At 55.4% G+C, this 10,428-nt stretch overlaps 1 protein-coding gene across 3 annotated transcripts; it reads right to left on the bottom strand.

Annotated features, from left to right (window-relative positions):
* Positions 1 to 442: 442 nt before the first annotated feature.
* On the bottom strand, positions 443 to 9,673 carry Irx4 (iroquois homeobox 4). Of its 3 annotated transcripts, none has more exons than XM_031360413.1 (6): positions 9,293 to 9,673; positions 5,067 to 5,199; positions 4,349 to 4,600; positions 3,513 to 3,625; positions 2,362 to 2,690; positions 443 to 1,964 (listed from the first exon to the last, which is right to left on the bottom strand). In XM_031360413.1, the coding sequence occupies exons 2-6, from the start codon at positions 5,109 to 5,111 to the stop codon at positions 1,153 to 1,155; spliced, it is 1,551 nt and encodes a 516-aa protein (XP_031216273.1). In that variant the 5' UTR covers positions 5,112 to 5,199; positions 9,293 to 9,673; the 3' UTR covers positions 443 to 1,152. The 3 variants fall into 3 exon arrangements, with proteins under 3 accessions (XP_031216273.1, XP_031216274.1, XP_031216275.1); XM_031360414.1 differs by having other exon boundaries at positions 9,517 to 9,626; XM_031360415.1 differs by lacking the exon at positions 9,293 to 9,673 and having other exon boundaries at positions 5,067 to 5,300.
* Positions 9,674 to 10,428: the final 755 nt, after the last annotated feature.

Below are 10,428 nucleotides of genomic sequence, written 5' to 3'. Positions count from 1 at the left end.
TGCTTCTGGCCCAAACCCTTGTGTCCTTGCCCCATTTTTTTTTTTTTTTAAGCTCTGCCTCCCAACTTGACTTCTGCTATTAAGGTTTTCCCTCTGAAGTCTTCAGGACTTGAGTGATATAGAAGCTAAGTTTGAAGCTACAGGGTTCAGGCTGCTTCTCTGGAAAAAGGAACAATGGGACCAGGTAACACAACAGCTATTAAGAGCCTCTTGGCCTCAGAGAACGATGGGCAATGTCCCCCCCTCCCCCAGGGCAAAATCCCAGGGGACTTAGAAAGCCTAAACATTACTTTAATTCAATCAAAGAAACCGTATTTTTTCAAATTCTGGTGTCTGGCAGTGGGGAAGACTTTAAAGTTTGGGGTTTCACATTTACTTATTATGAGATCAGAAGAGTGTCCCTCTTGTGCCTTTAACATCTCGAAAATGGTTTGCTTAGACATGGATGGGCAACTACTTTATTAGGGTGGAATGTGGTCAGCCTGCCTACTCTTTCTTTCCCTGGGGGTCAGCATCACTGCTTCCAGGCACACCTGTGGAGCCAGCCCCAGCTGTGAAATGTGTTCCTTCCGCAATGCAAACACGAGAATTTATTAGTTTTTGTTGTATTAGCCTCTCTCTGAAACAGGCAATTATTGGCGTGAATATACATTTTAGAAAACATAATTTTGTCGAGTCAAGAGTGTGCAACAGTGTAAACTCGGTGGAAGTGTTGGCGGTGAGCTCTACGTGCTGAGGATGAAGTCCGAAGAAAAGCGGGCTGAGGCGTCTTCGCAGGAACACCGGCATGCCTCAAACCCAGAAGGAGACAGTGACACATAACAAGCCTCAGAACCCAAATACCTTCTCCATGTAAACTTTGGAAGTAAACTATGCTTCAGGGGGCCTCCCCTCCGGCTGGCTGTGCTCTCCAGTCTTCTCGTCTTCCTGGAGTTCAGGGATGGCTCAGGTGGACGCAAGATCAGGTGGAAACCTAGTGATAGAACGCGAGGGGTTCCTCCATACCCTGGAGGTTGAGTTCAGATCCTGTCTCAGGTGGGTTGGCATCCTTGGCTTGGAAATGCCCCTTCTTTTGGAAACCCATTAAAAACAGTCCAGAGTCAGCGCCTGAAGCCTGAGCGCCAGTTCCCTTCTCCACTGTGCAGGTGGGTGTTAGGTGCAGAAGGGTTTGCCACCGGCCTTGGGCGTAGCCAGCAGCTCCCGGGAGGCCCCAGCAGGTGGGACGTCTTGGGGCACCGTGGGCGGGAAGGAGCAAGCCAGGGGCGTCGTCAGTACGTTGGTACCCGCCCCCAGATTGCGTCCTAGAGGGCCGGGATCCAAAAGTGCGCCCTTAGCGGTGGCCCAGGCCTGGTTCAAAGTGCTGTGTCTAAGGATGGGATCGTGAAATACCCCATCCACCCAGTTTCTGAGGCTAGTTACTGGGGAGTCCTGGTGCCTATCCAGAGCCCCAGAAGGGGCCGTGACTGCAGGTGAGGACACAGGCGTTGCCGCGGATGCACCCGCTGGACCTTGGCGTTTCAGCATGCAGGAGGGAAATTCAGTCTGGCTCAGAGCTGTGGCTGCAGCAGCAGCGGTGGCTGTGTGCGCCAAGGACCAGATGCGGGGCTTGGTCTCCAGGTTCGGCGGCGCTCCCGCCGGAGCAAAGGTCAGTTTGGCTTCGCAGGCAGGTGGGCCGCCATCGGCGCCAGAGTCGGGAGGGACCACTGTGCTCCGAAGGCAGTTCCTTGCCCTCTCCAGATCTCCATCCATAACAGCTCCACCAGCGGTGCCCAGGGGCATCCGGAGTGTGGCGGAGGCCTCCTTGCCTGTGCCCGGACCGTCAGATGAAGCAGGAATCCTCTCTGGTCCACTATCCAGGGGCTGGAAGGGCGTCTTCAGATCACACTCTGAGGCCTCTGCATCTAGAGGGTCGAAATCTTCCAAGTCACTGAGTTCTAGCTCCTTGTCGTCTTTGCCAGCAGGACCTGTCAGGCGAGAGCATGCGGCCAGTGGAGGGAGACAGGATGGCATAAGTAGCTTTCTTTTATTCTAAGACCAGAGTTAATGGAACCTCATTCCCAATTAGTTAACAGCCCAGACCTTTCCGTTTTCCTCCTCTCATCTCCAGAGGGCCCCAAATCTTGAACTAGGAACACCAGCCTGGCAGATCTGCATTCAAATTAATGGCGTTTGCAATGCTTTTTAACTTGACTTTGGATGTCTTTAAGCCTGTCTACATGATACCACCTCAATCTCCTCTCCCCAGGCACGAGATCTGACTGGAAACCAGTTCACCAGTTTGCTACGCAGGCCCTAAGGCTTTCCATTTGCCACCCAACGGCCTCCAGAGACACCCCATACTTTGCAGAATCTCCAACCCACCTTCACTCTTGGCACTCTTGAGAGGCTCCTCCCGTGACTCCTCCTCTCCAGCCTCCTCCTCCTCGCCCTCCCCGTAGGGGCGCTTCTCATCTGCACATTTATTTCTAGGTGGCCAGGTCATCTTGTTCTCCTTCTTGAGGCGCCGGCGTGCGTTGGCGAACCAGGTGGAGACCTGTGTGAGGGTCATCTTGGTGATGATGGCCAGCATGATCTTCTCTCCTTTAGTGGGGTACGGGTTCTTCCGGTGCTCCTGCAGCCAGGCCTTCAGCGTGCTGGTGGTCTCCCGGGTGGCATTCTTGCGCCGCGTGCCGCTGTCCACGGTCCCATACCTGGAGACAGGCTCTGTAATGAGGTGCCAGTCGGGGCCGGGGAGATCACGCGAGCGGGCTGGGGAGCGGGCATAGGAACAGGCTGTGCCTCCCTGGGATGGGTTGTGGTTATGGGCACTGCGTTGCCTTTTGTGGGCCAAGAATGAAGATGATGTCATTAAAATGACAGGGAGTAGGTCATGACCTGTCACTCTGTAGAGACATATCTTTGATCCTTTGTGGTTTTCCCTCTTACCATTTTGATCCGAAAACATAAAAAGATATCAGAGATCTATGAACCAGCACCCCATGAACCTGTGCCCAGAGCAACTGGGGAGCAAGGTTCAGGAGGTTTTAGTTGAACTGGTAATGGCCCCATAGGAAGATGGGGTGGTGAGCTGAACTGTTCGGAACATGGGTCATGAGGGCCAAGGGACTTCCTTTTTGATTCCCACTGTAGGGCTGGTGGACCTGACTCAGACACCCAACTAACTGAGCTGAGCTTCCTGGGATGCAGAAAGGTGTCTCAGGCCTTTTAAGAAAGCACCCTAGTAGACTGAACTTTTCTAGAATCAATTTGCTTGAAAAATCACAGCAAGGAGAGAATTTCCACATTCACAACAGGATGGTGTGTGTGTGTGTGTGTGTGTGTGTGTGTGTGTGTGTAAGGGTAGGATGGATCACCTGCTTGAGGGAATTGCCCCCTCTTCTGGTCTTTCCACCTCCCCCCCCCCCCCCCCCCGCCCCCTGAAGGGTGTCTGGAGGTAGTGATGAGGGATGGAGTGATTGGGGGCTGGACTGAAGTGGCAGTCAGGGAGAGGGGAGGGAGGTCTAATCCCTCACCTGTCATATGGGTACTGGCCCAGAGCTGGCTCATAGGGGTAGTAGGCTGCAGCTGCAGTGGGTGGTAGGCCAGCGTGTGAAGATCCTGTACCATCCTTGGACTCGAAGCTGTTCTGTAAAAGTCACCACAGCTTTTGGAGGCCCAGCTAGAAACCCTACCCCAAGAGCCCCCTTAGGTTAGCTTCGATTCTAGGAGTCTCCTCAAACTTTGCCCACAAACTGCAACCTATAACCTGGGCTTACTCAATACAGTTTCCCAGAAGTGGGGACTTGAAGAGGGTGGGTCAGGCTTAAAGTAGGGAAACAGGGTGGGGGTAGGCCAGGGGGGTGAAGGTAAGGTCAAGTGAGATGGGTGGAGGAAGGCAAAGAGAGGAGGAGGGCGATTCCGAAGAAGCTTGATAGGAAAGAAAGAGGGCAGACTGACAAAGATTCCCGAGAGGCCGCCAGGCCTAGGGGTAGAGAAGAGGCTTTGGAGAGGGAGGGAAGGGGCGGAGCTGGGGAGAGAGAGAGAGAGAGAGAGAGAGAGAGAGAGAGAGAGAGAGAGAGAGAGAGAGAGAGAGGAATTTGTACTGTGGTGAGAAAGCAAAGGAATCTGAAGCTGAGAGTCTGGGAAGCCGGGAATCAGTTCAATGGTAAACTAAAACAGCAGCAGCATTTTTGACACCTGGGGCTCGCGGGTCGACCAAGCGGAGTCTGAACCTGGGCAAAATTCGGACCAGGAGGCAAAGCTGACGTTCTCTTTTTCCTCCCATCCCAGGGGCGGAAGTACACTTGGCAAATCCAAGGTGCAGGACTGGGCGGGGCGCGGGGTGGTGGGAGGGCATTTGTTCCCTTACCAGCGAGTAGAAAGCAGATGCCTCAGAGCCGTAGGTCACGTAGTTGCCATAGCCCTGCGAGCTGCCGTAGGGGCTCCCGTAGACGCCGAGCGCGGCGGCAGAATTGAGTTCGTGGCGTGCAGTGGCCAGCAGCCGGCTCTCGTAGACAGGGCAGTAGACGGGCGCCTGTGCGGAGGCTGCAGGCCCAGAATCAGCCAGTGTGCGGCCACCCGACTCGCAGCACGTGCTCAGGGAGTTGGTGGTCATCAGGAACTGCGGTGGCAGGAATCGCAAAGAAGAGTGAGCGCGGGGACAGAGGCTAGGGCGCTGGATTCTCAAGGACCTCACGTGTCCCCAGGGGCCTACTGCTGTCTAAGCCAAACTGAACTTTTCTCTTATCAGCCACCTTAGGCCTCGCTTTCTTTGGCCACGTGGGGGCCCAGCCAGCATTTCAAATCCTCCACGGGGTTTCCAAGGTTCTGTGTGCCTTCTCACCAAGTATGTCTCACCCAAGTGCTTCCTAGGGTCCCCCAGGGCACAGTTTGAAGGGTTAAACAAGACGGAATTCAGATCCATCAACAGGATTTTACTAGTTCCCTTACCTCCTTCCCCACAAGCCATGTTTGGCCAGTACAAGGGGGCCCGCCAGCCAAGGACATGCTTATGTGGGAAATGACATCCAGTGGTGGCTCTTCCCTCTCCTATCCCGGTTGTCAGACCTTTGTAGGAGTCCCTTTACCTGAGGAGCAGAGGAATAGGGGTATCCAAACTGCGGGTAGGACATGGCGGGCGCAGCCTAAGAAGGTCGGAGGGGCCGTTGGGGTCCTGTGCGCGGCGTGGGCTCTTGCTGCGGAGCTGTAGGATCCTAGGCTCTGGGAGGACGAAGCGAGAGGTGGTTAGTTTACTCATATGCTGCTCAAACTTTCCTAACCAGGTAAGTAAGTGAGTGGTGGCCTTGGTCTCAGCGATTCTTTTAGCTTCGAAGTCAGAACACTTCACAGGGTTCTGGGACGGATTGGCTTCGCCGCGATGACAGAAATACATATTTTGCAAAACAAAACAACAACAACAACAAAAGAAAACCAAATAAAAAACCGAGTTTCGCGGACTGTCAAGTCAGATGTGCGCGGCTTTAAGCAACAGAAGCACTGACGTCAGCTCATGCTGCTCGGCTCGGCCTGGCCGCAGACCTACAGGTCACTGGGATGCCGGCCGGGCGGGGCAGGGACGGTCCATGTCTGCGCTAGCAGGACGGAGAGCCATCGAGCTTTAACAAATGAACTCCATCCAAGGAGTCAATATCGCCCCGACGAACGGTGTTTCTCCTTAGTCACGGAGGACGGAAGGCACTTTTAATTAGAAATTAATTAACGAGCAGCTGCTCCTTCACACCCCACTGTAATCATTAGTCTCAATTACAAATGAGACCTATGAAGGGACACACGAGTGAGTCTTCAGTGAAGATGTAATCAACAGTTAAATTAGTCGGGCGCTGGCTGCAGCCGCCCGCTGCCCTCGCTGCATTGCGCCCAGGGTGGAAGGACGTGGGCCCTGCAAACCCCGTAGGCCCCTCGCGCTGACACTGGGACAGCGTGCCTCTGCATACTTCTTCGCCACCAAGGTTTAGAAGAATCTCAGCAATGCCTCTCAGCAGTTCCTACTCTTCACCTAGCAGAGTTTTAGAACCAACTGCTACCACAGGAGAACCCGCATTCTGATGGCGACAGGATCTCAGATGTGTGTGCCTGCCTCCCAGCCCTTCCCCAGAGTCCTGCACTTTCAGGATCAGCGAAGCCAGCTACTGCAGGGCTTCCTGGGTCTATCACCGGTTGACTGTGCCATCCTGGGCAGCTCACTGTCCCAGGAAACGGCCCCTCCCCCTTCACTCCAGGTCGTGCCACTGCTCAGCCTGGCTTCGCTTCATTTCCTCTCCCCTCCCTCTTCTGGTCGCCCTCTGTGGCCTCCTTCCGCATCCCAAGGCTAAGACAGAGACTGCCAGACGCCGCTGCTTGCTGGGAAGAGCGCATTTCCCAACTAGGCCCAGGGGCTCTTCCCGTAGGTTAGGTGCAGGGAAAGGGGTGTTGATCCTAGGGAGTAGCAGGGCTAGGTGCATGGAAAGGGGTGTTGATCCTAGGGAGTAGCAGGGCTAGGTGCAGGGAAAGGGTTGTTAGGCGCCTAGTCCTGGCACCCTTTGGTCTGCTTCACATAGCTTCTGGCCCGAAGTGTAAGGAGCTCTGCGAGAGAGGCCCAGTGGCCTCTCAAGACTTCTTGCTCTAATCTGGACCCTGAGATACTGCCCCGAGTTCAAATCGGAGACGAGCGGACTGTGCAGGGAGCTTAGGGTACCAGGACACCCCGAATTCTCAGGCTTCCTTTCATGCCACGATCTTCCCAGGGCCTGGCTCGCCCCTACTTCTTTTGGCCCGCCAGCCCAGCCTCTCGCGCTCTGCCGGCCGGCAGCAGAGCCGCTCATCGCGGAGCTGTGCAGACTTGCTCCTAAAGATTCCTGGGTTCAGACCTGCGAATCGCCCCAGGGCCACCCTCTAATTAATGATGACGTTAGCGCCCTCTCCCCAGCTGCAAGGCTGCCTCCCAGAAACGAAATCTGCCGGCCCTGACAGCTTGGTTGAAGGTGATGGATGACTATCTGGAGACCGCAGTACACATCATATAATATCTGCTGCGTAATTGCTTTAATTTACAGATGAAAATACGAGTTCTCCGATCGCGCTGGACCGCAGCCGGCCACGTCCGAACTGCTTGCAAAGGAGGAAACCATCGCAAATAATGAATAGCTGCCCCATGCAAATTATTCAGGCGGTTTAGCGTTGGTAGCCGGGAGAGATATATATAAAGAACACGAGTCGAATGACATTAATAATTGTTTTTGAATTCTGTATTGATTTCATGGCAAGCTGTGTTTATTTCTTTCTCACCTGAATTGCTAATACCTCCTTCCTGTAAATAATAAGAAACTAGCCACCGGGGCTTCTCGAGTAGAAATGAATCTCAGCCTCTCCCTCTTCCTGCTTCTTCCCCTCCCCCAACTCGCTTCTAGCTTCTTTCAGTTTTCAGGCTTTACTGAGGCTTTGGCTGAACATCCGAGAGATGACTACTTTCATTATTTATTGTTTACCAACAACTTGCTTTCTTTTGATAATGAGGTGCTGGCGAAGGAGGGGCTCTGTACATGGCGGGAGGGGCTCTGTAAACGACGGTAGAGGCGCATAGGAAGCAGGAATCCAGCAGACTGGTGTACCTCAGTGAGGGGTCTTTTTGTCACATCTTTCCTGAGGCCCAGGCCTTGGGGACTCTGTGGTAAGCTCAGACTGCTTGGGAAGGAGGAGAAAGACCAGACCTGTGTGTGGCACTCAGCTGGCATTGAGCAGTGCACCCAGAATGAGCATTCTCCGGGTTTTCTTTCCCTGGACTCCTGGGGTTGGGTTTGGAATGTTACTCCTGAGGATTTCCACTTATCTCCTTAGTGGACTCCTGTGCTGGGGTAGGGTAGCTGGAGTCCCTCCGGGTCTTTGGGGAAGAAATCTCAGGGTGTTCTTGGGTCATCAGTGCAGCAGCATTCTGGTTTGCCTTCCAGTCAGAGCTTCCAGGCCCCAGATGCTCTTGTTCTCCCTAGTTACCCTTTCCCTGGGCCCGGGCCTAGGAGTCAGGAGCACTGGACTCCACTGTGCCTGAAGGTGCAGACTCCTGTTCCACACCCCAGGTCTGTCCCACGCGGGGGCTAGTCAGGACACCACTGGACTGTTCTGTCCTCACTCAGTCCCTACTGTCCAGTCCTGATTCTGGCCAGCACCCACCTCGACATCTTGCTGGCAAACTGCTACCTGGCTGAAGCTCTCTTCCCAAATGAGATAGTCTTCAGGCCATCCTTACTGCAGATACAAGGAAGCATGCCTTCCTAAAAGAAAAAAAAACTAAGCCTTGAGCAGAGAGGCACAGTGCTCTCTAAGGACAAACAGGAGTCCCAGAATCTCAGGTACCCTCAGCTAAAACAATCTTGCACAGATGCTCCATGCTGTGACTAGAAACTCATAGGGCCCCTAGATAGAAATCACCATTTAGCAGTATGCCAGACCACTTGGCTTCCTGCACTGTGGACAGCTGATCACCTTTGGAGAAGGCTTCAAAAGATCAGAGACCCGAAGAAGGCCTGATTAGATTCCAAAGGAGTGGAGCAGGGAGCAGTTAGCCCCAAGAATTAGGAACCTAAGGTTGATAATGGACACAGAACTGGTAAGAGCTTGTAGGAAAACAGACCTGGCCTTGATATTCCTGCCACCACTTAAGTCCCCGGCTCTCCAGAGTGACTCTTAGCCACACCAAGAGCGCCAAAGGAGCTTATTCCACCCCAGAGAGAAGTTGACTACAACCCAAGGCCAAAACAGAAGCCAGGCACCAGGAAAGAGCTTTTTTGTCTGAGGCTAGGCCAGAGCTTGGGATGCCTGGGTCCACTTTGGACACTCAACTGGTGTAGGCTCAGAGAGACGCCCCAGGTGCCAGAGATGCTGCGTGGTGCGGGCACCCTCCCCTTGCCTCAGATCATTCTTTCTCTCAGTCAACCCCTGCTCCCTTTCCTCAGCCAGTGGGGTGAGCTGCTGGGACGCGCGTTGAAATTCCCGTTTGCTTCCCCCAATGCCCTCCTTTCTGGCCCTCTTCCTCAGCTCTCCTGCTGCACCCCCACGGAACGTTCGTTCGGCGCTGCCCAAGGAAGGAAAGAGCGCACTCAGGGCGTCCAACAGCACAAGCTATTCTATCCCTCGCAAGCCATCACGGTCCGCAGGGACCCGGGCATCCCGGACCCGGATGCCAGGTCCTTCCCATCCGCTTACCAAAAACTTGCAGCAAATGCAGCGACCTCCGAAGCCTCTATCCGCTAGAAGCAAACTTTGTCCCCTCCGGCGCAAGAGCGATCCTCGCAAAGTTTGAACAGCAGAGCCAATTTCTTACCTGCGCTAGGAAAGAGCAGGCCTGTGCCGCTTGGGCGCCAGGGCCTCCGGGAGCAGCGCGCAGCCCGGGCGGGACGCACCGGGGAGTCGCCGCCGCCGCCGTCGCCGCCGCCGCCCGCGCCCCTCGGCGGCCGTGCGGAGCCTCTGCCTCCTCCGCCTCCTCGAAATGGGGGAGGGAGGGGTCTTGGAACCCCGGGAGGGGGCGGGCGCGGGGACCTTGCCTACCTGCAGTGGAGCCGGGCCACTCCTGGCTGCCCGCTAGGGCTCTGCGCGGCCGCTGGGCGCGCGCGCTCCGGCGGGGAGCAAGCGACAACTAATGGAGACATTTCCAGGCGGAGCACCTGGAGAGCGGAGCGCGCCGGCGTCCCCAGGCGCCGCGGTCGTCAGCCGAGCCCGCACCGGCGTGACGTGGGCGAGCGAGCGAGTTGCTCCCACCCGGCCGCCCATTAACGCTTTCCCCCCGCGGGCTCCCAACGCTTGCCAACTTTCCCCTCCGCCCTGGCCGCGCACCGGGTGCGCGGGTGTAGGGGCTGGCATGAGGGGTTCCTGAGGGTGAGGGTTCAGGCTTGGCCTCCTCAGGATGGTTGGGCGAGAGTGCCTGGGCCCTAAGAGGACAGCTCAGCCCTACCAGGACAGCAGAGGACACTGGTCCCTGGTTTGGCCAAATGCTTGACTTGCCCCGTGGATCCAGAGGCCTTGGGCACGTGGACCAGTCTCTAGTGGTTTCCTTTCCTCACTCCTAATGTCTGCCTGGGAGATGTGACTCCTCGACTCTCAAAACAGAGATTCCTCTTCGCAGACCCTCTGCCCTCACATGCTATCCTTGGGAGTAAACTGGGCTTTCAAGCCGTCCCCCCCTTTCCTCGACTTTCCACATAGCACCCACAATGATGCAGCGGCGGTTCTGGTCCCCTCCTTGTGCTTACAATCGTCCCAACCAACCTGGCTCTTCACTGTTTGGGCAGCAGGTCTTCCTTACAGACTGGAGCAAGAGGAACCAGGAGTCTAATCTGACAGAACTGCTGAGGAGCCCAGTAGATCTGTGACCTCTCTGGGAGGGAGCTTACTCAGGACTGTCCAGGGTTAAGTAGCTGGGCCTCTGGCCTGGGAACAAAAAAAGAGGACAGGTGTTCACTG

Source organism: Mastomys coucha, unplaced genomic scaffold (genome assembly GCF_008632895.1).
Source record: "Mastomys coucha isolate ucsf_1 unplaced genomic scaffold, UCSF_Mcou_1 pScaffold8, whole genome shotgun sequence".
NCBI lineage: Eukaryota > Metazoa > Chordata > Mammalia > Rodentia > Muridae > Mastomys > Mastomys coucha.
The sequence above is the reverse complement of the archived record's forward strand: the minus strand, read 5'-3'. Positions and strand labels throughout refer to the sequence as shown.

Bases quoted from the DNA above. Each gene is read 5' to 3' on its own strand.
- Irx4 (XM_031360413.1), bottom strand. From the start codon at position 5,111: ATGTCCTACCCGCAGTTTGGATACCCCTATTCCTCTGCTCCTCAG. The intron at 2,691-3,512 runs GTGAGGGATTAG...GCCTGTCTCCAG, and splicing joins GGCCAGTACCCATATGACAG to GTATGGGACCGTGGACAGCG. The intron at 1,965-2,361 runs GTGGGTTGGAGA...CTCGCCTGACAG, and splicing joins CAAGAGTGCCAAGAGTGAAG to GTCCTGCTGGCAAAGACGAC.